This window comes from Coenobita brevimanus, chromosome 63, assembly GCF_032717465.1.
Source record: "Coenobita brevimanus isolate Jiangsu-jjx chromosome 63, ASM3271746v2, whole genome shotgun sequence".
Lineage (NCBI taxonomy): Eukaryota > Metazoa > Arthropoda > Malacostraca > Decapoda > Coenobitidae > Coenobita > Coenobita brevimanus.
The window spans coordinates 43,129,348-43,154,017 of record NC_137016.1 but is presented as its reverse complement, the minus strand read 5'-3'; the positions used below and the strand labels follow the sequence as shown (position 1 = coordinate 43,154,017).

Below are 24,670 nucleotides of genomic sequence, written 5' to 3'. Positions count from 1 at the left end.
TAGCAAGCAGGACGTTCTCTGAATGATGAGACAAAGAGCGACTGATGCTAACCTCTTCAGCCTAAGGTAGCCTTTCTTCAGGTGAGTGTAGTGGTTGTAGCAAGTGAGAAAAAAAAAAAAAAACGGAAGTCAAATTATTTGCCTGTGTTGCGCCATGTCCATCCCCTCTTGATCAGTTAAACTTATTCCATTGCTGACAGCCTGACACATTGCAGAAGTTTTCATTATGAAGATTTTTTTAAATCTTTAAACGACAGTTGATTGATTGAAATATTTATTGTTGTAAAGATATTATATATATATATATATATATATATATATATATATATATATATATATATATATATATATATATATATATATATATATATATATATATATACAGTATATATAACAAAACTCTTCGCTCAAACTTTTTCCTTCATTTCTACCTTAGACGATTCCGGTGCTGTTCCTCCATCACTTTACCTCTTTGACATCCTCATGGCTGACATTGAAATTTCTTCAGTTGATGTATTTTCTGCCATCACTGGCCTCAAGTACTAACAGGACATATGGGCCTGTTGGGGTCCCTCCTGTTGTCCTCGAAAACTGTGCTTATGTGCTTACACCCTGCCTATGTAAACTCTTGCCTTTGTCAGCTTGCACCTCTTCTTCTTGCTGGTAGTTTCTCATTCAGCCTGTCCCAAAGAAGGATGACCATTCCCAGCCCTCTGATTATCGCCCAATTGCTTAAACATCCTGTATTTCAAAAGTTTTTAAATCTGTTCTTAAGAAAAATTAAAACTCCTTTCCTACCACAACCTTCTTTCCGATCGTCAGTATGGGTTCCGCCAGGCAATCATCTCACCTACCTTTCAAACTGGTGGTCCTTCTTTCGTGACTTTGGCGAAATCTTTGCCATTGCACAAGACATCTCAAAGGCATTCGCTTGAGTCTGGCATAAATCTTTAATTTCCGAACTGCCCTCTTACGGTTTTATCCTTTTATTTGTGCCTTCATATCTAACTCTCTTTCTGGTCGTTCAGTAGCATCTGTTGTAGACGACCACCGTTCTTCTGGAGCTATCTGTAGTGGTGTTCTTCAGGGCTCTGTCCTATCACCAACTCTCTTCTATTCGCCAACGACCTAAGCTGTACATTTTACCCTATCCGCTCATACACTGATGACTCCACCTTTCACCTTTCCATTTGCTTCTCGCATCGTCCATCACAGCAGTTACTTCAACAAACAAGGGATGAGACTGTGGCATACGATGTCTGACATGGGTCATATGTCTGATTGGGGTAAAAGTAATCTTGTTTTTAATTAATCAAAAACTCGGTTCTTATATCTTTCAACCCGTCAAAATCTTTCGCAGGAGTATCCTCTTTGTGTGTGTGTGTGTGTGTGTGTGTGTGTGTGTGTGTGTGTGTGTGTGTGTGTGTGTGTGTGTTCTTACCTAATTATATTATGAGGCAAGCTCGTGCTGTCCCGTGTCTTAAACCATGTTCATCATATATCTCCTTAAATTTGTGAATTGTTTTGGCACACACTATTTCATCCGGTAGTGCATTCCATTGATCACTTGCCCTATTTGAGAAACTAAATTTCCTTACGTCTTTATCGCCTCTCTTTTTATGCAGTTTTTTGCAGTGTCCTCTTGCTGATGCTTCCCCATAGGTTATATATTCATTTATGTCTATTTTCTCCTTCCCTGATATGCATTTATATAGCATAATCATGTCTCCTCTTTTCCTTCTCTCCTGTAGTGTTGGCAGATTCAGTTTTTCTAGTCTTTCTTCATAGCTTAGATCCCTCAAGCTTGGTACCCATCTTGCAGCGGCCCTTTGAACTTTTTCAGTCTTATCTATTTGTTTCTTGATGAGGATTCCAGACTACTGATGCATACTCCAGGGTTGGTCTGATGAAAGATGTTATTATCATTCTCAGCATGTCTTCATTTATGTATGTGAATGCTATTCTCATATTTGCAAGCAGGGTATACATATTCCATACCTTCTCACGTATGTGGTCAGCCGGAGACAGTCTGTTACTGATAGGCTAATCACACCTAAGTCCATCTCTCTTTCTGATATGTGTAGGGTTTTACGTCCCAACTTATAATCCCTATCTGGTCTTTTCCCACGTTTACCAAACTTGATTACATGACAATTGTCCACATTGAATTCCATTTGCTATGTATAACTCCATTCATGAAGTTTATTTAATTCTTCTTGTAGCTCTTTACAAGAGTCTATGTTAGTAATTCTCCTTTGTATTTTTGCATCATCAGCAAACATATTTAAATAGCTTTCATTTCCAATATTACTATCTGTATCATTTATATACACTAAAAACATAATTGGCGCCGATGTCATATGCACGGAGTGACTTTATGCTGGAAGTTACCGTTCCCTCCTCTGTTAAGCCTAAATTAACCTAACCTAACAAAACCTAACCTAACCTTAACCTAACCTTATCGTAGATCAACCTTACCTAAATAAACCTAAATTAAACTAATTTTAATTCACGAAATGACTAATTTCACAATCTGCCTGTAACATACATATAAATCTTTATTTATATATATATCCATATATCGACCTGTAGTCACCTATAGGTCGATAAGACATCCAGCTATCTTCCTGGCACATGTATTTCATACAGTGTTGTTGGTAAATGGCATAAAATTTGAGATAACATGCGGATACTTTCAAAATAGAAGCTAAACGGCCAGTCGGCGCATGCGCACTGAACGGAACGGTGACTTTCAGCATAAGTCACTCCATGCATACGACACCGGCACTGAGCCCTGTTGAACTCCGCTAATCACTTCCCTCCATGATGAGTAATTTCCCCGTAGTACTGTTCTTATTTCCCTTTTTCTGAGAAAATCTTGCATCCAACAGTACAGTTTGCATCGGATTCCTCCTTGATGGTACAGTTTCCATAAAAGTCTTTGGTGCTGTACACTTTCAAATGCTTTCTTGAAATCTTGCTAGATATTGTCCACCCATCCTTCTCTTTTCTGTAATGTTTCTGCAACTCTGTCATAGTAGCTTAATAAATTAGTAACACATGATTTTCCCTTTCTGAAACCAAATTGCCTTTCTGTTATCATATTTTGTTCTGCTAGATCGTTTACCCAAACTTTTCTTATCAACTTTTCCAGTATCTTACTTACAATACTGGTTAGTGAAACTGGGTGGTTAAGTGGATTTTGTCTGTTCCCTTTCTTGAATAAGGGAACAATGTTTGCTTTCTTCCAAATATCAGGTAGTTTACCTTGACCCAAGGATTCCTTGAATATTAAAAACAATGGTCAATTTAACTCCTTTGCACATTCATGTAGCACCCAACATGAAATTTCGCCCGGACCATTTGCTTTTCCTTTTTCTAATTTACTTAACTCCTCCCATATTTCTTTTTCTGATATTTGTACATCTGGTAATATGTTTGGGCATGCATGTTCCATATCATCCCTCTCAAAATTATTTTCTTCTGTAAAAACTGCTTGGAAATTCTTATTTAGTGCTTCACAAATATATTTCTCTTGTGTATAGAGGATCTCTTCATTCGTAATGGATTGTATTTTATCTTTTACTCTAGTTTTGCTTCGGATGTAGCTGTAAAATAGCATCGCTTGATCACTACTTTTGTTTATGATGTCCCTCTCAAACTGTTTTGGGGCTTCTCTCCTTATTCTTGTGCATTCGTTTCTTGCCTGTTTATAGTTATGCCCCCTCACTATTGTGTCTTCTGTATCTATTCCACAAGTCTCTTTTTTCTTTTGATTTTTTACATTATTAAATCATTTCTTTATTTTCATTTCTGCTTCTTTGTGCCGAGGGATGTAATTTTGGACTCCTATTTCATAAAGTTCACAGAATTTTCTATACATTAACATTCATATCTTGTCCTCTAAGCCCTTTTTCCCAATCTGTTTGTAAGAAGTATTTCTTTAGGTCATGATAGTTGCCCTTTTTGTAGGTAAGGCTCTTTTTGTAATTTTCATTACTGTTAACTATGTCATATGCAATCCTGAAGTTGCAATTTAATACTGCATGGTCGCTTTGCTGGGCGAGGCATGGCGCTGGGTGGGTACTAAGCGTACCGCCCTCCGCCTATAGTCGCGAAGCTCATAGGTCCCTACCCGGGGGTTTCCTACTTTACAAAGACTTGAAAAATCCCAGTTCTGTCCAGTATTCCGGACACCGGGCTCCAATGGGATTTTGTCTATCATTTTCTTGCCTAGTAAATATAAGATTTAGTAGCCTACTGATGGTACATTAAGTCCTCTTATTTTGGTGCTTTCTTTTACATGTTGCGTTAGGAAAAACCGCATAAAGTCCAGGAGCTTTTGGTCCCAGCAGCTTTCCTGGCTTTTTATATCTAGAGTATTCCAATTTATATTTGTATTGAAATCTCCAGATAGTATAATTCTTTCATATTTCTCCTCGATTCTATGTAGTAATGCTCTTAAACTTTGAATTTAACTCTCTGCCAGGTTTTCATATTCGCCTTTTTCCCAAATGTTTGATCTGGGTAGCATGTATAAATTTGCCACAATTACTTTCCCTTCAGACGTACTAATCTCTACTGCGACCATTTCTACCTGGGAGGGTATATCTAGTTCTATTTCTTTGACTTGCAGATTTTTCTTTGTTGATATTATAATTCCTCCTTTTGTGTGTGTGTGTGTGTGTGTGTGTGTGTGTGTGTGTGTGTGTGTGTGTTATAATATCCAGCTCAGTCCTGCATCATCTTTATTGGGTTTCATACTCTCGGGATTTATCTTGGAAGGATCATATTGCCTTTCGTAAAATCTGCTTCCAAGACATTGCAGTAGGTATGCGTATGCTAAGCGGACTCCATGCCTTCTTTACCCTTGCACAGGTGTTGACTTCATACACGGGTTTTAGTCGTCTCTGTGTAGAGTACAGCTCTCATGTGTGGAGAAGCTCCCCACATACAGCCTAAGGCTTTTCGTCTCATTAACTCTCCTTCTCTTACTGCCACCCTCCAATCTCAGTCTCTTCGCTGCACTGTTGCGCTTTATCTCATTTCTGTCGGTACAGCAATGGTTGCTGCTCCTCTGACCTCACTGCTTGCATCCCTCCGCCACTACGGCAGGCATGTAGCATCCACCTAGCAACAAACTTTCATCCCTTTCCTGTCCAGCTCTAATGCAAAGAGTTAACCGTTACTCCCAGTCCTTCATGTATGCAACAGGTACACTTTGGAACTGTTGAACTGTCTTCTTCTGCCTGTTATTTCCAACTGCATTTGGCTAGGGGTTCTTCCAGTGCAATGTGTCCAGACATCTCGAAATGAACGGATCTTGAATTTGGCTCTTCATAAAAAAAAAATAAAAAAAAAAATGCGAAGGTAGCTTGTATTCGGAATAAAGTATAGTAATTTAAATATTTGGTATGATCGTAATGTTATTGTAAAATATTTTTATTGTTTGTAAAACAGAAGTTATTACATAGGTTCCCAATTTCATCATCGTAATTTCTGACGATCTAATCCTGTGACTGAAATTTAAATTAAGCGCACTTAGTTTCTCATGAATGCTCATAGATGGCGAAAGCCAACGTATCCTCTCAGCGCCACCCCCCTCCCCTTCCTCCCCCTCCTCGGGTATCGTTAGTACAATCTATCGTTTTTGTCCGTACCGTTACATGCTCAAGTATTCGGGAGTATTATTTAGAATTTTTTTCAGTCTAAAAAATATGACTGTATCAGTCTTGAATTGCGACCATATCTTTTCCCCAAAATAAAAATAATAACTGTCAGCATTAGCGAATCGAGATCGGCTATATTCTTTCTTCTCCCTCGTGTGGTCGGCGTCGACGGTGGGTGGTTCCGTCTGTCAGTGTTTAATGCTGTTTCCTCCTCATAAGTTGAATCAAGACCAGTAAAAATGTAATTAACTTGCCCCGCAGGAATTCAGACATGAGACTGTGTTATTTTAAATCAACTTAAGGTTATGTTTAAAAGTAGTAATTGAAACATCGTACGTAAACAATGAGTGGTGGAGTGCATGTGGTTAACAGCATGAAAATTTTGTAGTTCTCAGAAAATAAAACCAAATTCCGCACTACTAGAGGCCATCCCTTAGCTGAATACAAATCATATATTAAGTCTGTTGCATGAGGTTGAACCTTATCTACGGTAATTTCTTCAAATCCGTTTGACATAAGGAGCGTTATAGAGCAGTGCTCCCAAATCAGAATATCCCAACCCGCAAGAATGTTGCTGAAAACAATCCCAAAACCCGCAGATTACCCCCGAATCTCCCACTAAATCCTACATTTAGCATCAGTGATAATTATGAAATGTTTTGGTTAAGATGATAGTGACGCAGTGATTCGAGCTTTCATAATCCCATGTACTTGAAAATAATTTTAGTACCAGGTACAGTATAGGTGATTACCGTTTCATTATTTACGAGATAGTATTGGGAGAATATATACCGACTTTGCAATATTATTGAAAGTAGCCTGAAAGCAGCGTGTTTACAGTTATAATTTTAGTTTCGGACGTGGGGAATTTCAGATTTCAACCCTCCCCTATTTTTAGATCTTATGTGAAGTATTTTGAACTCCAGAACATGCAGTCGCAATGAGTAATAGCGTCGTAAATGAATTTACAAAACTTTTCCACGTTTCAGAACTATGTCAGATCTTTCAGGTGCCATTAGAGAGCTCCTGTCCATTCATATGTTTTGCCAGTAGACATGAGCTATTGCCTGACGTGTAATGGCTGACTGCGTTTTATTTTTTTGGCAGTTAATTGATGCTTTTGTTTTCATCTCCACCAATTATAAGTTGGGGTATAACTTTAGAAGTAACCAACGTTACCAATTTTCATTATATTACGTCCCTGAACTATTCGAACTAAGACTTACATTTTAAGCCTAGTTTGAGTTGGGGGAGCAAATTTTGTAGGGATAGTCATATAGTGGCTTAGGTTAGGCTATTGCTGAGTAGTGGATGAATGTTGCGCCATATTGGCTGGTGCAGGCGTGTGCACTCGGTCTATGTCAGGCCCTAGGTTAGGTTAGGTTAAGTTAGTTTGGGTTAGTTTAATGCAAAAAAATGTGTTTTTAATTCATTTTGATCTTGATTTTGGGGGATAAACCCTCTTTTGGAAATCTTACTAAAAATTCCAAAAGGGGGATTTTCCCCCCAAAATGAAGGTCAAAACTAATTAAAACACAGTATTTTGCATTGGAAAACATAAAAATAATATTAAAAGAAAATGTTGGTACTAAAAATTTACCTAAGTTGGCATAACTGGCGGTCACTTGGGGCCTGATTTTGAATTTCAGTACACTTGTCCTCGTTATAACGAGATGCATTTGGGAAAACCCATCGTTGACCCAGGTATTGTTAACCAGGACGTTATTCTGTATCATAGAAAATATAGGGATATGCTGGACAGCCTTGTGATCCCCACCCAACCAAGTCCAAAACCCACCCAAATGAGTCCAAAAACAAGTTTCTAGCTCACATAAACCCCCAAATAGCTTTAAAACAAGCTAAACTAAAATCCAAAAATACAGTAAACCCAAAAATAAAATTTGAAAATCATCAAAGATAAGTCTGGAAAAAAATTAAACTTAGTAAACTGTACGGTACCCTAAAACGATAGTGTTCACCTCATCTATGACTAAAACATTAATCTGAGTCTAAAAAGTTTATAAATCAACTTAAACACAAAATTTAAGTAATATATCAAAATTGGTTAAGAAACCATTGGATAACTGGGGACTGGCCATCAGCAGGCAGGGAAGGGTGTTAATTTTTTTTTACATCGCCATGACAGGGTATGGGTGTATTAGGGCAGCAGCTTTGTGCTCTGGCTGTGAGAGTGATTATTTCTCAGTAATTGCAAAATTTCACAGGGATTATGCAGACAAACCTGCAGCAACAATACGGTATTAAGTTTAAGACATCATGGTGTTCTGGCAGCTCAGGTGATCTGCAAAAACTGTAATAGTCTGTGTTGCTTGAGAGAGAAACATATCTGTTTTGTGGCCATACCCCCATTCCAAAAATGAAAAAGTGAAAAAAGGGCAGTTACCAGGTGTCTGATTTTAAGGGTACTTGATGGGGGTTGATTAGGTTAAGTTAGGGACTTAGGCTAGACATGCAAACTACAGAATGTTCTTCTGATGGTTTGTGATTTTCCCCTAGCAAAACCTCTAGGTGGGGAATGGGGAAAAATCACAAAAACTATTGATTTCCAATAGAAATGAAGGTCAGAATCATTCAAACCACTTTTAAAAAACTACCGGAAATACATTGTTTGCTTGTTGAAAGCCAGAGATGTCCAAAATTAAAAATTTACTGTGTATACCATGTTTATTGCTGATCTCATCGACTGGATATGACATCAGCACACCAAACAGACTCAGAAGTATGCAATTTAAAATCCATAAATAGCAGTGGAAGCCTAACTGGAGGTGTTGAAACCTAACTGGGTTTCTTCGCCCCCCAGAGTCCCCAGTGATTACTGTATAATCTACCTCAGTGTGCAGACTAAACTGTGCGTTGGGTAAAACTTGCACCAAAACAGTATCGTGTGTTAAGAGCATTCAGTATTCATGGTGCATTTGGTTATCAAACAACTATGCGATGGTGAAGGTAGGTGCTGTCATAAAGCAAATCCTGGTTCTGTTATCCTTGCAACCAAATACGGAATTCATTATTTTTTCTTCACCAGTTGTTAGTTCTCATGATAACAAGAATTTAGAACCAACATTTACCACTGCAAGTTAATAATAACATCAGTAAGGAATTTTTTCTTGTTTTCTGAAATTTTGGTCAGAGGCTGGTGTTTAAAAGGCCAGATCTCCTGAGTTGTTAGTGCATTCATTTATTTCCACCGCAGCTTACCTGTCAAGGCCACTGGCCAATCAGCAACATGATGTGAAGGGCAGCCATTTTGAATGAGTCATGGCCAATGAGTGACCTCTGCATTTTGCTTTGTTTTATGCCAGTGATTTCAAACCTTTTGTTCCTAAAATAGCAAAGGACCCCTCTAATAAATTTGAATTTAGTCTAGCCATGGTGACTGTGGAGTGCTCCTGTCAGACTTTTTACTTGGTTTTAGGAATTTGTTGTTAGTTTTTTCCGAAAAGGATGAGGCTTCTGTTCAATTTTTAAGAGATCACGGCCTTGCAAGGTTAGGTTAGTTCAAATACAGCACAGCCAGTTTACCACAAGGCCTTGGTAATTTCCGATAAAATTGGTACTCATATTTGTTGTTTCTTTAACGTTACTATTTTAGTGATTTCTGTAGTTTCTATCATTGAATTTATTGCAAATCGCCAGTTTCATGGAGGGGAACTCAAAAGGGGGTAATTTGTGATAAAATCAACAATCAGAATCTTACAGAAAACACAAAGTTCATAAGAAAAAAGAAACAAAAAATAAGGATTTGGTCGAAATGATGATTTTGCCCAGAACCCTATTCAGCATACGTCACACAGGAGACATCCATTAAAATATGATACAGGTTAGAAAAACAGCATCCTGCAGTTAAATAAAATCACTTCATATTCCATAAAATGTAAGATACACGCAGTATGAAGTATGGTAATGGAACCCCCTAATAACAAACATTTTTTAAAAACCCATTGTTTATGCAGATTTTTAGAAAATAACAGGATCCCATCAATACTTCATTCCATTAGGAATTTCCACATCACTGTCATAAATATATTTGATGATATTTTAAACATTAAATCTCAGGCAAACAAACATGGTGCCAGATTATATCTTATCAGGCAAAATGCATGAAGCTGATACCAGTCATTCTTTGAGGGGGTAGATAGAGAAAGTATGTTAAGGTCTATCTATCTATCTATTGCCAGACGCCTCAATCCCGTTTGGGGTGGCCACAAACAAATCGCCTCCAAGTCGCCCTGTCCCCCACCATTTCACTGCCCTGCTCTCAACTCACACCCCCCTCTCTCATATACCTCTCCACCCCATCCCTCCATCTCATCCTCGGCCTCCCCCTCCCTCTTCCCCCCTCCACCTCACTCACATACACTATTTGTCAGTCTTTCACCCTCCATCCTCTCCACATGGCCAAACCACCTCAGTGTGTTCCTCATAACGCTTCCTATCACATCCACATCCACACCACAACGCTCCTTTATATCCTCATTCGTCAGCCTGTCTCTCCACGTGACTCCACAGGCTCCTCTTAAATAACTCATTTCCACTGCTCTCACTCCTGACTTGTGTCCTTCCAACAATGTCCAAGCTTCACTTCCGTACGTTAGAGTTGCTATCACAATACTGTCATGTAGTAACTTTTTCACTTCCATGCTCACTTCCCTGTTTCTTATCACTGCTTTCAAGGTAATGAGAATAAATGGAGTGGAGGGAAATTGTTGAGTGCTATGAAGAGTATGTACGAAGGAGCTAGGGCTACGGTGCGAGTGGATGGTGAGCTGAGTGAGTTCTTTGATCTCAGTGTGAGACTGAAACAGGGTTGTGTGATGTCTCCATGGCTGTTTAATATATACATGGATGGGGTTGTAAAGGAGGTGCAAGGTAGGGCGGTGGATGTCGGGGTGGCTCTAATGAATGAGGGTGATTTTTGGAAGATTCCGGTGTTGTTGTTTGCTGATAATACAGTATTGTTGAGTGAAGGTGAATGGGAGATGCAAGGTTTGGTGAATGAATTTGGGACAGTGTGTAGGGAGAGGAATCTGAAGTTAATGTAAACAAGAGTAATGTTACGGTGTTTGAGAGAAATGAAGTCACAGAATGCACGGTGAGGTTCGATGGCGAGGATATGGAGAATGTGAGTGCATTCAAATACTTGGGTAGTGTGATGAGTAAGGATCGAACCTTGGGGGATGAAGTGCATGAAAGGGTACAGCAGGGAAGGAAGGTTTTTGGTTCACTGAAAGCAGTGATGAGAAATAGGGAGGTGAGTATGGAAGTTAAGAAGTCACTGCATGATAGTATTGTGATCCCTACCCTACCCTAACGTATGGAAGCGAGGCATGAGCCTTGCAAGAGGGGAACAGGTCAAGAGTGAGAGCAGTGGAAATGAGCTACTTGAGAGGAGCATGTGGAGTGACATGGAGGGACAGGTTGATGAATGAAGAAGTGAAGGAACGTTGTGGGATGGATGTAGATGTGGTTGAGAAGATTAGGAGAAATGCACTGAGGTGGTTTGGACATGTGGAGAGAATGGAGAATGAAAGACTGACTGAGAGGGTGTATGTAGGTGAAGTGGAGGGAGGGTTAGACTGAGGATGAGGTGGAGGGATGGAGTTGAGAGGTATATGAGGGAGGGGGGAGTGAGTTGGGGGGAGGGTAGTCAAATGGTGGGTGACAGATCGACTTGGAGGCATTTTGTCTGCGGTCACCCTCTGCGGGATTAGGGCGTCGGGCTATAGATAGATAGTATGTGTGTGTGTGTGTATAGGCTTATATATATATAAATATACAGTAGGATCTCACCAATTATATCTAATTGGTGCCAGAAAAATGCCGTTATTAGCGAAAACGTTATTTGTTTGACATTAAAATACATGATAAAGGGTTTATTGGTGCCGCCACTCCAGGACTTTTATCCAGTTTTCCCACCTGGAGCCCTCCTATCACTACTTCTTTTTTTTTAGCTGAAATAATCTATCTATCTATCTATTGCCAGACACCTCAATCCCGTTTGGGGTGGCCACAAACAAATCACCTCCAAGTCGCCCTGTCCCCCGCCATTTCACTGCCCTGCTCCCAACTCACACCCCCCTCTCTCATATAGCTCTCCATCTCATCCTCAGCCTCCCCCTCCCTCTTCCCCCCTCCACCTCACTCACATACACTGTCTTCGTCAGTCTCTCACCCTCCATCCTCTCCACGTGGCCAAACCACCTCAGTGTGTTCCTCATAACGCTTCCTATCACATCCACATCCACACCACAATGCTCTTTTATATCCTCATTCGTCAGCCTGTCTCTCCATGTGACTCCACAGGCTCCTCTTAAATAACTCATTTCCACTGCTCTCACTCTTGACTTGTGTCTTTCCAACAACGTCCAAGCTTCACTTCCATACGTTAGAGTTGGTATCACAATACTGTCATGTAGTAACTTTTTCACTTCCATGCTCACTTCCCTGTTTCTTATCACTGCTTTCAAAGAACCAGCAACCTTTCTTCCCTACTGTACCCTTTCAAGCACTTCACCCTCCAAACCTCCATCCTTACTCATCACACTACCCAAGTACAGTACTTTAACGAACTCACATTTTCCAATTCCTCACCATCCAACCTCGCTGTACATTCACTGCCTTCACCTCTCTCAAAGACCATCACTTTACTCTTCCCTGCATTCACCTATAGATTCCATTTCTTACACACACTCCCAAACTCATCCACCAAGCCTTGCAGCTCCCCTTTGTCTTCACTAAACAACACAGTATCATCTGCAAACAACAGTACAGGGAGTTTCCAAACACTATCCTCTCTCACCAGGGCCACTCCAACATCCACTACCCTACCTTGTACCTCTTTTATTACCCCATCCATGTACAGATTAAACAACCATGGAGACATGACACATCCCTGTTTCAACCCAACTTTCAAAGAGAAAAATTCACTTAGTTCACCATCCACACGTACTGCAGCCTTCGCACCATCGTACATACTCTTCACAGCATTCAACAACTTCCCATCTACTCCATATATTCTTAACACTTTCCACAATTCTTGTCTATCCACCTTGTCATATGCTTTCTCCAAATCCATGAAAGCCGCATACAACTTCTTTCCCTTCTCTAGAAACTTTCCCACTAAAAATCTAAGAATGAATATCTTATCTACACAACTTCTTCCCTTCCTAAAGCCTCCCTGTTCTTCTCCAACTAAATTCTCTGTTCTTTCTCTAACTCTGTCAATAAGTATCCTACCATACACTTTTCCCATTATATTAAGAAGACAAATGCCCCTATGATTACCACACACTTCTTTTTCCCCTTTTCCTTTGTACAAGGGAATAATTATACCTGACTTCCAATCCTCCAGGACTCTATTTTCCTCCCAGGCACATCTTCCACATCCATTCTACTACTATCTCCCCCATGCTTCAGCATTTCACCACACACTTGATCAATTCCTTGGGCTTTCCCCGATTTAACTTTCTTCATTGCTTCCACAACTTCTATCCTACTGATTTCTTCCTGTCTTCTCACCTCCCTCCTCCTCCCAGCCATTCCCCAGCCACTTATACTCGCATTACTTCCATCCTCTATGTTCAACAATTCCTTAAAGTGTTCTCTCCATCTGCTCACTTTTTCTCCCTTCTCCACTAGTAATCTACCATTTTTATCTTTCACTCCCCTGCTAACTTCACTTCCACCCTGTCTTACTCTTTTCACCTCTTTCCAGAACATTTTCTTACAGTCCCTCCACTTTACACTCAAATTCCTTCCAAATTCCTCATGTCTTTGGTGGAATTTAAAATTGTTCATCTTTAGGAGAATGTACTGTAGTACAGTAAATCATTTTTTTTCCTCATTTCTGTTGCTACTTCAATGGTCACTTCTGAACTGTCTGCTAGCATCCGTCCTCCATTACAGCGAGCATGTACAGTAGTACGTGTCTGGCATCAAACTCTCAGCTCATTTCTTTCCAACTCTGATATTACAGTGGATCGATAACCTTAGTCCTTCATGTATGCAACAGGTCAGCTCTGAAAATGTTTTCCTCTGTCTGTTGCCTTGTGTCTGTGATCAATCTTTTTTTAATGCAATGTCTTTTTTTTTTTTTTTTTTTTTTTTTTTTTTTAAAGCCTTCCAGGCTCTAGCCTTACTGTCATACATTAAAAAAAAAAAAAGTTAACTACCATGACTTACTGAGCAGCTATAGTCAAACCAGAATATGATGAGCTCCAGGGTGGAGAGGGGGATCAAGTGCGGTGCTGCCACATCTTTACCAAAACAAAACCACCCGGTATCCAGCGTTTTCTATAATATTTTGAGTAGGATAACTCCTCCAAAAATATGCTGCTATACTTTTGTTACGTTTAGTCTTTTTGGTTCCATTAAGGCTATTATCGGCTATGTACCGTCCATGGTGGATGGTAGGTGACTGGCCGTTACTGACCCAAACACGTGGGTCACCGGAAACGTGGCAGCGTGGTCTAAACAACATTGTCACATGTTGTATAGAGTCATTGTTTATATTTCTATAAAGGAAAATAAATCGTTACTATAATTTATATATATATATGGAGTATTTCAAGCTAATATAAAGTTGTTAATGTCTTAACATTCGACAAAGTGAAGTTGAAGGTTTAAATGTTTGGCATATGTGCTTTTCTTACCTGCCTCACCTCAGAGCTCATCTTATTTTTTTGACTATGGCAGGGAACCTTGGGAAGCCATTCCTTTGTAGGAGATGACCCCCAGGGTCCTGTTTTACTCACCACACCTATATTCCTCCTTGGGTCTCATTCCCCAAGGACATGTTTTTTCACTGTCCACCCACTTTATCTCCTTGTCCACCTGACCTGTTGTAATGTTGATAAGGTTTGTGGAGAATATTAAATACTTGTAGTACTTGGCCAACATGCTTCACCATGTTGATGTTATTTATGACTTGATTAGTTCTAATTTTCACAATCAAGGGCACTCTTCAGGAACCTTAAACCCCACAAATAGTTCCCCTTATTTTCCAAAGTGGACAAATGCAGATACTGGTACATACAGATGCACTTTCAGAAATGTTGGTAAGATGGTACTATGCATGGCTCTATTTAAACCCTCATATGTACCCCAAAGCATAATATAATATCTGCTGTTACTTAAAAGGTTAATGAACACTAAATGCAAACAATCGGATATTCTCAGACTGTCGGGAGTAATTATTTAAAGATCTGCAGTACTCTCAGCAGACTACTACATAACACAATTCTTTATTTACAGTCAGAATGGCCATTCGTCCACTTAAGAAACCAAGGATTGTCAAGAAACGGGTGAAGAAGTTCATCCGCCACCAGAGTGATCGCTATGTGAAGCTCAAGGTAGGTATTTTTAAATACAGTTTTAGCATATGTGACGTATATACCATATTTGCATGAATTTATTTATTGTTTTATGTACCAGTATATACTGATTGAGAAGTACCTATTTCACCACACATAGATATATATATATATATATATATATATACAGGATACTGTATAGTAGATATACACCAGCCAGTTGACACCATGACCTCTACAAAGGCAGCAGAGGATTATTACATGCTTTTGTGTGTGTGTGTATCATTTATGATTGATTTGTGAGAAAACAATATTTGTTAGAAAACCCAAATTCCAAAAATAAGCCTGGCTGTGGGAAGGGGATTGTGTACAGGGGGCCCAGCATCAGGGAGTTAAAATCGATAGGTCATACAGCCTGTAGTGGGCAGAGACTTCCCTCCAGCTGCATAATTAAATAATCTGATGGTTATGAGAATAAAATACAGTACATCCTTAGGAGAAGGAGATAACTGCCTGTGCTTAATTTTCTTGGATTTAGAAAGGGCAGTTCACAAAGTGTCCAGAGAGGATGTACAGCAATGAAGTGGTTGGGTGTGCTGAGTGCTTGCAGAGCAAACCCTTTTATAACTGAATGATACTTGAGCTACTGACACATATTAGAGATGATGAATTATAAACAATAAAACTATATGTTTGCAGTGAGACAGATAGTGGAGAAGGCTTGTGAGAAGAACAATAAGGTGTTTATGGCATTTATGGATCCGGAAAAAGCATATGACAAGGTAGAGAGAGAGAGATTGTGGAAGGTTTTGCGCATGCTTGGAGTCGATGGTAAGGTGCTAGGTGCTGTGAAGAGTTTTTATGATGGTAGTGAGGCATGTGTAAGGGTAAATGGGCATCTAATTGAATGGTTCACAATTAATGTGTGGGAGAGGAATGGCATTGGAAATGAATGGTGATGGCTAGAATATCTTAAATTTGTTGTATGCTGATGATGCAGTGCTCCTTGCACTTTTGTGTGTGTGCGTGCATGTGTGTGTGTGTGTGTGTGTGTGTGTGTGTGAGTGTGTGTGTCTGTCTGTCTGTCTGTCCAACTCTGGGCATAGGCTTCACAGCCCGCTCTCAAGGCCCAGTAGTCCTCCTACATACCATACACCTCTACATGTCACCACTTCAGCACTAACGCTTACTGTCCATATTGAATACATGCTAGGGCTGTCTCATACAGGACTGGTGTATTGATATTAGCGGGGGTATTTTTATGACATGTCGGTGGGTCTTCAGGTAGATCAATAAAGTCTGTTTTTATTAAATTCAAATCCTTAAACTGTTCCCTGCCCCAGTGGGGATTTGAACCTGGGTCCGGTAGGACTGCAGGCCACCTCTCTACCAACTGAGCTACCGCCTCCCCCTTCCGGGCAAGAGCTTGATAGACTATTGCAGAGTTTTGTAGATGTCTGTGAGCATCGTGCCTTGAGAGTAAATGTAGAAAAGAGTGAAGTGATGGTTATTGAGAGAGAAGGTGACTCCCAGTGTGATGTTACAGTGAATGGAGAGAGACTGGAATTTGTGAGAGAGTTGAAATACCTGGGTGCAGTGATAGAGAAGAGAGGAAACTGCAAAAGAAGTGGAAAGTAGAGTGACTCAAGGAAGAAAAGTAGCTGCTGCTGTGAAGGCCTTGATAAGAAACAGAGGCTTGGGTGTTGCAGCTGCATGTGGCTTACATGAAGGAGTGTTAGTTCCAACTTAAACATAGGGATGCGAGACCATGATGTGGCATGAAAAGTCAAGAGTGAGAACAGTGGAGTTGGGACTGCTGAGAAATGTATGTAGAATACAAAGTGGATAGGATGTGGAATAATGTGATTCGTGAAAGATGTGGAGTGAGGAAGTCTGTAAACACCAGAATCGAAGAGAGTATACTGAGATGGTATGGTTTTGTGGAGAGAAGGAATGACAGAGTGGTGAAAAAGGTATATCTGAGCGAATTTGAAGGAGGGAGGAGGCGAGGTAGGCCAAGGAGAAGGTGGAGGGTTATGGTGGATGAGTGTGTGAGGAAGAGAGTTATGGAAGTTGGTGAGGATAAGGGACTAACAAGGGATCGAGTTGGCTGGATGAATTTTGTGCAGAGAAGTGTGTGACTATGGATTTGGCACCCCTTTTTAATGTGACAGCATTCGAATTGGCTTTATCAGGTAAGTATGTGTGAAGCTACAGAATAGAGTGAAATTTTTTTTGCCTATATGATGGAGCCAGGATTTCAAGGACTTGAATTATGGTGTGAGTGAATGGAAGCTTGACCCATTGAATTGGACAAACTTTGGCTGTCTGGATGTTGCTACTCCTCACCCTGCCCTAGAGTGGGAAAGGAGGTCTGGATGATGATGATGATGATGAAAACTGTGGTACTTGAAATTGGGTGTTAATGCAGTATGCTTGTTATCAGCTTTTTAGCTATGTGATGTGTAATGTGCTTAGTAGTCTTGTTTGAAACTCGAACAGTAATTGTGATATGGTTTTAAATTTCATATTAGCCCAACTGGAGGAAGCCCAAGGGTATTGACAACCGTGTGAGGCGACGCTTTAAGGGCCAGTACCTCATGCCTAATGTGGGTTATGGCTCAGCAAATAGAACCAAGCACATGCTCCCTAACGGCTTCAAAAAGGTCGTCATCCACAATGTCCGTGTAAGTAATTTTGCTTTTTGACTGATTTGTTGCTTCTTAAAGAATTTAATATGTACTTTCACAAGTCAAAATGGCAGTGTTCTTGGATACAGCAGGTGTACAGTAGTATGTAGTGTGTTTGAATGGTTACTTTATATACTTTACAAAGTAGCAACAGCATCTTTGCTTCATTGATAAGGAGGGAATGAAGATCAGTCCTTGAAGAACTGTAATGTGTATCTCTGGATATATGTAAGTGCATGCTTTGGTAACTGCTGCACTTGTGCACATGAGAAACTTCAATAAGTGATCTTTGACAGGAATTGGCATATTCACAGATGGCCTTGATTTAATGCATTAGATGTTTTTCCATTGTCCCATCCTTTATTCCCATGTGAAGGTAGGGTGGGGTAGGTTCTGAAATAGGGAGAAAAAAAATGTGAAAAGTGACAGGCCTTTCAACGGTATGTCCAACGAAATTAGCCACTTAATGAGTCACCATTCCAGGACTTGAGAATTCTGGTTCCACCTCATGAGCATTAGTGTGTGTGTGTGTGTGTGTGTGTCAGAAACATACATGGGCATGGTTAGGTTAATAGAAAGTGATGAAAGGCACAATAAGGAAGAAACATGCACCATATAGAGACCTGAGATGAGCTTGAGGTAAGAGGTTCTGAGGTTAGGGGGTAGAGAGGTAGTGGTCTTCACCAGACATAGTACTGAAGCTAGCTGTTTGGCTTCGAAGCCAAAGCCAAAGCCGGGGAGACATTCACAAAGACAAAGCTGAAGCTGTATGAATTTTATGAAGCCAATAATTAGCTTTGTGTCACAGGATCCCAGTTGTAACCAGGCAGTAAGATTAAGAAGCATTGTTTTCCACTGTCCCACATGTTGTAAACATATTCTGTTCCTGTAACAAATTTTCTGGCCCTTCTCTTTAGTCAGCAGTTGGGGCTGAAGCCAGCCCCTTGGCTTCAAATCCAAAACCAAAACCGAAGCCCTTGGAAAGTTACAAAGCCAAAGCTGAAGCCGCGACCTAAAAACCATGGCTTCATGAATCTGAAGCTGGCTTTGGCCCCATGTCTGGGCTCCACCACCTGGGATTAAGTCATCTGCTAGGGCCTTATCTTTGAATCCCCAAAAGCCATCAGAAACCACAGATTTTGCACCATTATTGTTGGCAGAAACCAGCTCAGTTGTGCAATAATAGTTTTTTAGCAAAAAAAAAAGAAAAAAAAGAAAAAAAAGAAAAAAAAAAAAAAGATGAAGACGAAAGAAAAGAAAAAAATAAAAAGCATGATAATGGCAGAAGCACAGACTTTCATCTAGCAGTGATAAAAACTGCATTGAGGAAATGTACTATAACCAAGGGATCACTATATACTCTATAATTATGGCATCTCAGTCATCAGTGGTTTAAATACTATCTATCTATGGCTCGACGCCCTAATCCCGCAAAGGGTGGCCGCGGACAAAACGCCTCCAAGTTGCTCTGTCACCCACCAATTGACTACCCTCCCCCCAACTCACTTCCCCCTCCCTCATAAACCTCAACTCCATCCCTCCACCTTATCCTCGGTCTACCCCTCCCTCTCCCTCCCTCTGCCTCACCTACATACACCCTCTTAGTCAGTCTTTCGTTCTCCATTCTCTGCACATGTCCAAACCACCTCAGTGTATTTCTCTTTTTCTTCTCAACCACATCCACCCCACAATGTTCCTTCACTTCTTCATTCGTCAGCCTGTCCCTCCATGTCTCTCCACATGCTCCTCTCAAGTAACTCATTTCCACTGCTCTCACTTTTGACTTGTTCCCCTCTTGCAAGGTCCACGCCTTGCTTCCATACATCAGGGTAGGGATCACAATACTATCATGCAGTGACTACTTAACTTCCATACTCACCTCCCTGTTTCTCATCACTGCTTTCAGTGAACCAACAACCTTCCTTCCCTGCTGTGCCCTTTCACGCATTTCATCCCCTAACGTTCCATCCTTACTCATCACACTACCCAAGTACTTGAATGCACTCACATTCTCCATATCCTCACCATCCAACCTCACTGTACATTCTGTGACTTTATTCCTCTCAAATACCATACCTTTACTCTTGTTTACATTAACTTTCAGATTCCTCTTTCTACATACTGTCCCAAATTCATTCACCAAACCTTGCAACTCCCATTCATCTTCACTCAACAATACTGTATCATCAGCAAACAGCAACACTGGAATCTTCCAAATCTCACCTTCATTCATTAGAGCCACCCCCACATCCACCGCCCTACCTTGCACCTCCTTTACAACCCCATCCATGTATTTATTAAACAGCCATGGAGACATCACACAATCCTGTTTCAGTCCCACATTGAGATCAAAGAACTCACTTAGCTGACCATCCACTCGCACCGTAGCCCTAGCTCCTTCCTACGTACTCTTCACAGCACTCAACAGTTTCCCCTCCACTCCATATATTCTTAATATCTTCCACATACCTTGCCTGTCTATTCTCTCATAAGCTTTCTCCAAGTCCATGAAGGCAGCATACACTTTCTTTCCCTTCTATAGATACTTCACTAAACATCTTAGAACAAATATCTGATCTACACACCCTTTTCCCTTCCTAAATCCCCCTTGTTCTTCTCCAACTAGCTCCTCTGTTATATGCCTAACCCTATCAATGAGTATTCTGCCATATATTTTTCCAGTCACACTAAGAAGGCAAATACCCCTGTGGTTACCACATACTTCTCTCTCCCCTTTTCCTTTGTATAAAGGAACAATTATACCTGATTTCCAGTCCTCTGGAACCCTTCCCTCTTCCCAAGCCAATCTACACAGCCTCCATATCCACTCCACAACAATCTCACCCCCATACCTCAGCATTTCACCACACACTCCATCAATTCCTGGGGCCTTTCCCATCTTGGTCTTCTTCATTGCTTCCACTACATCCACCCTACTGATCTCTTCCTCCCTCCGCTCGTCTCTTCTTCTCCCAGCCATTCCCCAACCACTTATACTTTCACTGCTTTCACTCTCTACATTCAGCAAATCCTCAAAGTGCTCCTTCCATCTCCTCAATTTCTCTCTTCTCCACCAACAATCTTTTATTCCTATCTTTCACTCCCCTACTATTTCCCCTTTCACACTGCCTTACTTTCTTTACCTCCTTCCAAAACAATTTCTTACTCTCCCTCCATTTCACGCTCAGATTCCTCCCAAATTCTTCATCCACTTTCTTCTTACTCTCCTTCACCAGTCTCATCACCTCCCTTCTCCTGCTCACATATACCTCTCTCTTCTCTCTCTCATCTTCTCCCCTACCTCTGCTCGCTAGCCATTCACTATATGCCTTCTTCTTTTGATCCACAGTTCGTTTCACCTCATCATTCCACCATGCTGTCCCTTGCACACCCTTGCATCTCCTCCTCACTCCACAAACCACCTCACACGCTTCGCCTATCTCTTCCGTGAATATCTTACATAAGTCTTCCACCCCTTCCATCTGCTATAACTCATACCTTCCCAATCTTTCTTCCACTATGCTCTTATACTCTACCATTTTCTCACTAACTTGCAGCTTCTCCACTGTTCTCACAGAAGCTGTTTCCTCCTGTCTTCCCCTTTGTCTCTTCATCCATTTTCTTTGCAGCTTTACCTTGTCCATCACTAAGTGATGGTCCGAGACTCCATTCCCCCACACTCTTACATCCAACACTTGTCTTCTAATTTGCTCATCCACACACACATAGTCTATGATTGCCTTTCATTCATCAAGTTCACCATCCATCCTCCTCATTACTCTCCATGTTTACCTGTGGATCATCTTATGCTGAAAGTAGGTGTTAGTTATTGCCAACCCCTTACCAGCACAGATGTCCACCAAAGCACTACCATTCCCATCTACTTCAACTGGCACACCCCACTGACCAACCACTCCATCCACTCGTACATTCCCAACTTTGCCATTCATGTCTCCAAACAAAAAAACACTCGCTTTTCTCAAATTTGTCCATACATGCTTCTACACTCGCCCAAAACTCATCTTTCACTCTTGCCGCTCGATCCTCTGTCTGCGCATACGCACATACAATAGCTCACGCTTGTGTACCTACTTTCCTACTCACCCATACAATCCTTGCACCGACTGTTCCATACTGTCTTATATTCTCCTTCCACTTCTTGCATATCATCAGACATACTCCTTCTCTTGCCCTCTCAGTCTCATTAACTCCCGCACATATACCTAAACCATATTCCCATTCACTCACCCTTTCACCTTTCCATTTAGTTTTAGTCAGTCCACATATATCCACTCTTGCATCCTCAAGCACCTGAACAATCTCTCTCTTTCACTTCATTATTCACTCCTCTCACATTCCATGTCCCCACCCTCAGAATGTCCTTTGTCCGTTCCTTAGTCATCAACGTATGGTCCGCCCTGGTCCGAGGCGCTTTATTTGCTTGTTTAGTTAGATTTTTTTACAGGGTGGGGCACTAACCCACCACCAACCTTTTTAGTCGCCTCATACGACAAGTAGGGATACTGGGGGAGTATTCTTGAAACCCCCCTACCCCCAGAAGCACAGATTTTCATTTAGCAGTGATAACAGAAACCACTTTGACCAACTGTGCAAAGACCAAGGGATCACTATATACTATATAATTATGGCACCTCAGTCATCAGTGGTTTAATTACTACTACCACTATATTGTTTCTGTTCATTTACTGTCTCTGGCAAACATGCACATCATCCTAACTCTGTTTTCCATTGAGATTTGTACCTGGGACATTGAGAGTTAAGGTCTTTATCTTTTGAGATAGACATTGTTGAGGTAACCTAGCATAGGGTATTCCTTGTACTGAAGTAGTTATCGTTAGCACCAGTGTATCTGGCCGAGCAGACCCACAGTAAACCAATGTTCTCTTGTGGCAGACAGCACCTCACCACAGTAAGGTGTGGGGAAGTGTGTGAAGGTTTGGTTCCTAGACAAATGCCATATTTGCATCTTTCATAAACACAAAGGAACTGTTTGTACCTTGTGTTAGATGGGTTACCTGCTCAGGTTGATACGAAGTGTGTTGATTATGAAGGGGGACCGGTTCTGATCCTCGTATTCTATACTTGTAGGGCTGCTTTTTTAATGTTACATGATGATAATCTTTAGGCTAGAGTTCTAAACACCTGCAGTGGCAAGTGTATGGTGATTCTTTATGAACTGATGGCAGTAGCTTATTGTGCTGTGTAATTGTTTATTTTTTGCCATTTACACAGTACTGTATTTGTTGCAGGAACTGGAAGTACTAATGATGCAGAACCGTACTTTTTGTGGTGAGATTGCTCATGGAGTGTCGTCTCGCAAGCGCAAAGATATTGTGGAGAGAGCCAACCAACTTTCTATCCGTTTGACGAACGGCGCTGCTAGACTTCGCACTGAGGAGTCCACTTAAGGAAATAAATGTACAAATAAATATGTTGTTTTGTATCCATAGATTACTGTCTATATATGATATATTTTCAGTACATTTCTCATACATAATGTGTCAGTTGTGATTGTTACTCCTAGTCTGTATTATTCAGAACCTTTAGGCTTTTTTTTTGTCTTGTTTTTGAAGCACGAATTTGTAGTTCCTACTTCGTTATTAGTCTGCTTTGACTGAACAGACAGGTGGCATGGAAATGGCCATTTGACTCCATAGGCACAACGCAGATCAAACACTGTTTGATGGTGGTGCTGTTTCACATCTTCCTTCAAGAGGCTAAGGCATATTCTTTCAAGGGTACTTGGTACATTTAGTTCTTTTCCAACTGGACAGCTTTCTTGGTTTCAACCAGTATCATTCATTTTCTGTACCTGCCTTCCAGTCTTCATATTTCTCTTGTCCTTCCTGTCTCATTTAGTACAGTACAGTACTCCACTTTCTTCTCCAGGAGGCTGTACACTGAATGACAAACCTAGTGGTTTCCTGGGTTACAGGAAACTTTATAATGCTGGATGGTAACCAGTTAACTAATAAGGTGGTATGGAAAGAGGAGCAGTCAAGGAGAAAACTGAAAGTCGAGAAGCTGAGGATCAAAGCATTGGCAGATAAATACAGGACCAAAGTAGGGGAGGAGTTGGAATCAGTGCATTGGAATGAAATGGATCTGGACAGCCTGTGGAATGCATATAGGGATTGCTTAGTTAGGAATGCTAAAGTGGTGTGTGGTATGGCAAGAGTAACAACAAAGAAGAAAAGTACAGCATGGTGGGATGAAGAGGTTAAGAGCAGTGGAGGGAAAGAGGAAGTGGCTAGAGTGGTTATTGAACAGGGGTCCAATTGAAATAAGAACAAAGTATTGAGAGCAAGAAGCATGTGAAGAGGAAAGTGGAGAGATATGATGAAAATAGGAAGTTATTCTGGAAAGAGGTGCGGAAATGTATTGTAGACGTGACGGGAAAGAAATGTGAAAGTGTGAGGGATGTAAGTGGTAGATAGTAACCCATGGGAATGAAGTAAGGACCAGATGGAAAGAATATTTTGAAAGTCTGATGAATGGGAAAAGAGAGCAGAGCGGCTGTAAACATGTTTGGTTTGGGGGGTATTCAGAGAAGGAAATGTGACTGGGAAAGCAGCAGGAGTTGATGAGGTGTATGCAGAGATATTGAAGTGTTGTGGAGAGAGCGGAATTAAGTGCTTGTTGGAGATATATAAGAAGGCATGGATGAGTGAAACTGTGCCAGCAGAGTGAAAAAGGCTGTGATTGTACTCCTGTACAAAAATAAAGGTGAGCAAAGTGAGTGCAAGAATTATCGTGGCATAAGTTCATTGAGTGTCGTAGGGAAGGTATATGGAAGAATTATTGTAGAGAGAGATATCAAAAGTCCTAGTGTGTGATGAACAGGGTGGCATTAGAAGTGGTAGAGGGTGTGTAGATCATATATTTGCAGAGAGACAGATAGTGGAGAAGGCTTGTGAGGAGGACTATAAGCTGTTCATGGCATTTATGGATCTGGAAA

General features: G+C 40.8%; 1 protein-coding gene across 1 annotated transcript; it reads left to right on the top strand.

The window, feature by feature from the left end:
• The first annotated feature begins 5,798 nt into the window (after positions 1-5,798).
• RpL32 (Ribosomal protein L32) lies at positions 5,799-23,141 on the top strand. The gene is made up of 4 exons (XM_080275884.1): positions 5,799-5,840; positions 14,943-15,040; positions 17,536-17,688; positions 22,962-23,141. The coding sequence occupies exons 2-4, from the start codon at positions 14,948-14,950 to the stop codon at positions 23,118-23,120; spliced, it is 405 nt and encodes a 134-aa protein (XP_080132010.1). The 5' UTR covers positions 5,799-5,840; positions 14,943-14,947; the 3' UTR covers positions 23,121-23,141.
• The last annotated feature ends 1,529 nt before the right edge of the window (positions 23,142-24,670 follow it).

Excerpts from the sequence above, each read along its gene's own strand:
- RpL32 (XM_080275884.1), top strand. The coding sequence starts at position 14,948 with ATGGCCATTCGTCCACTTAAGAAACCAAGGATTGTCAAGAAACGGGTG. Across the intron at positions 15,041-17,535 it reads ATCGCTATGTGAAGCTCAAG|CCCAACTGGAGGAAGCCCAA; the intron begins GTAGGTATTTTT and ends ATTTCATATTAG. Across the intron at positions 17,689-22,961 it reads TCGTCATCCACAATGTCCGT|GAACTGGAAGTACTAATGAT; the intron begins GTAAGTAATTTT and ends TATTTGTTGCAG.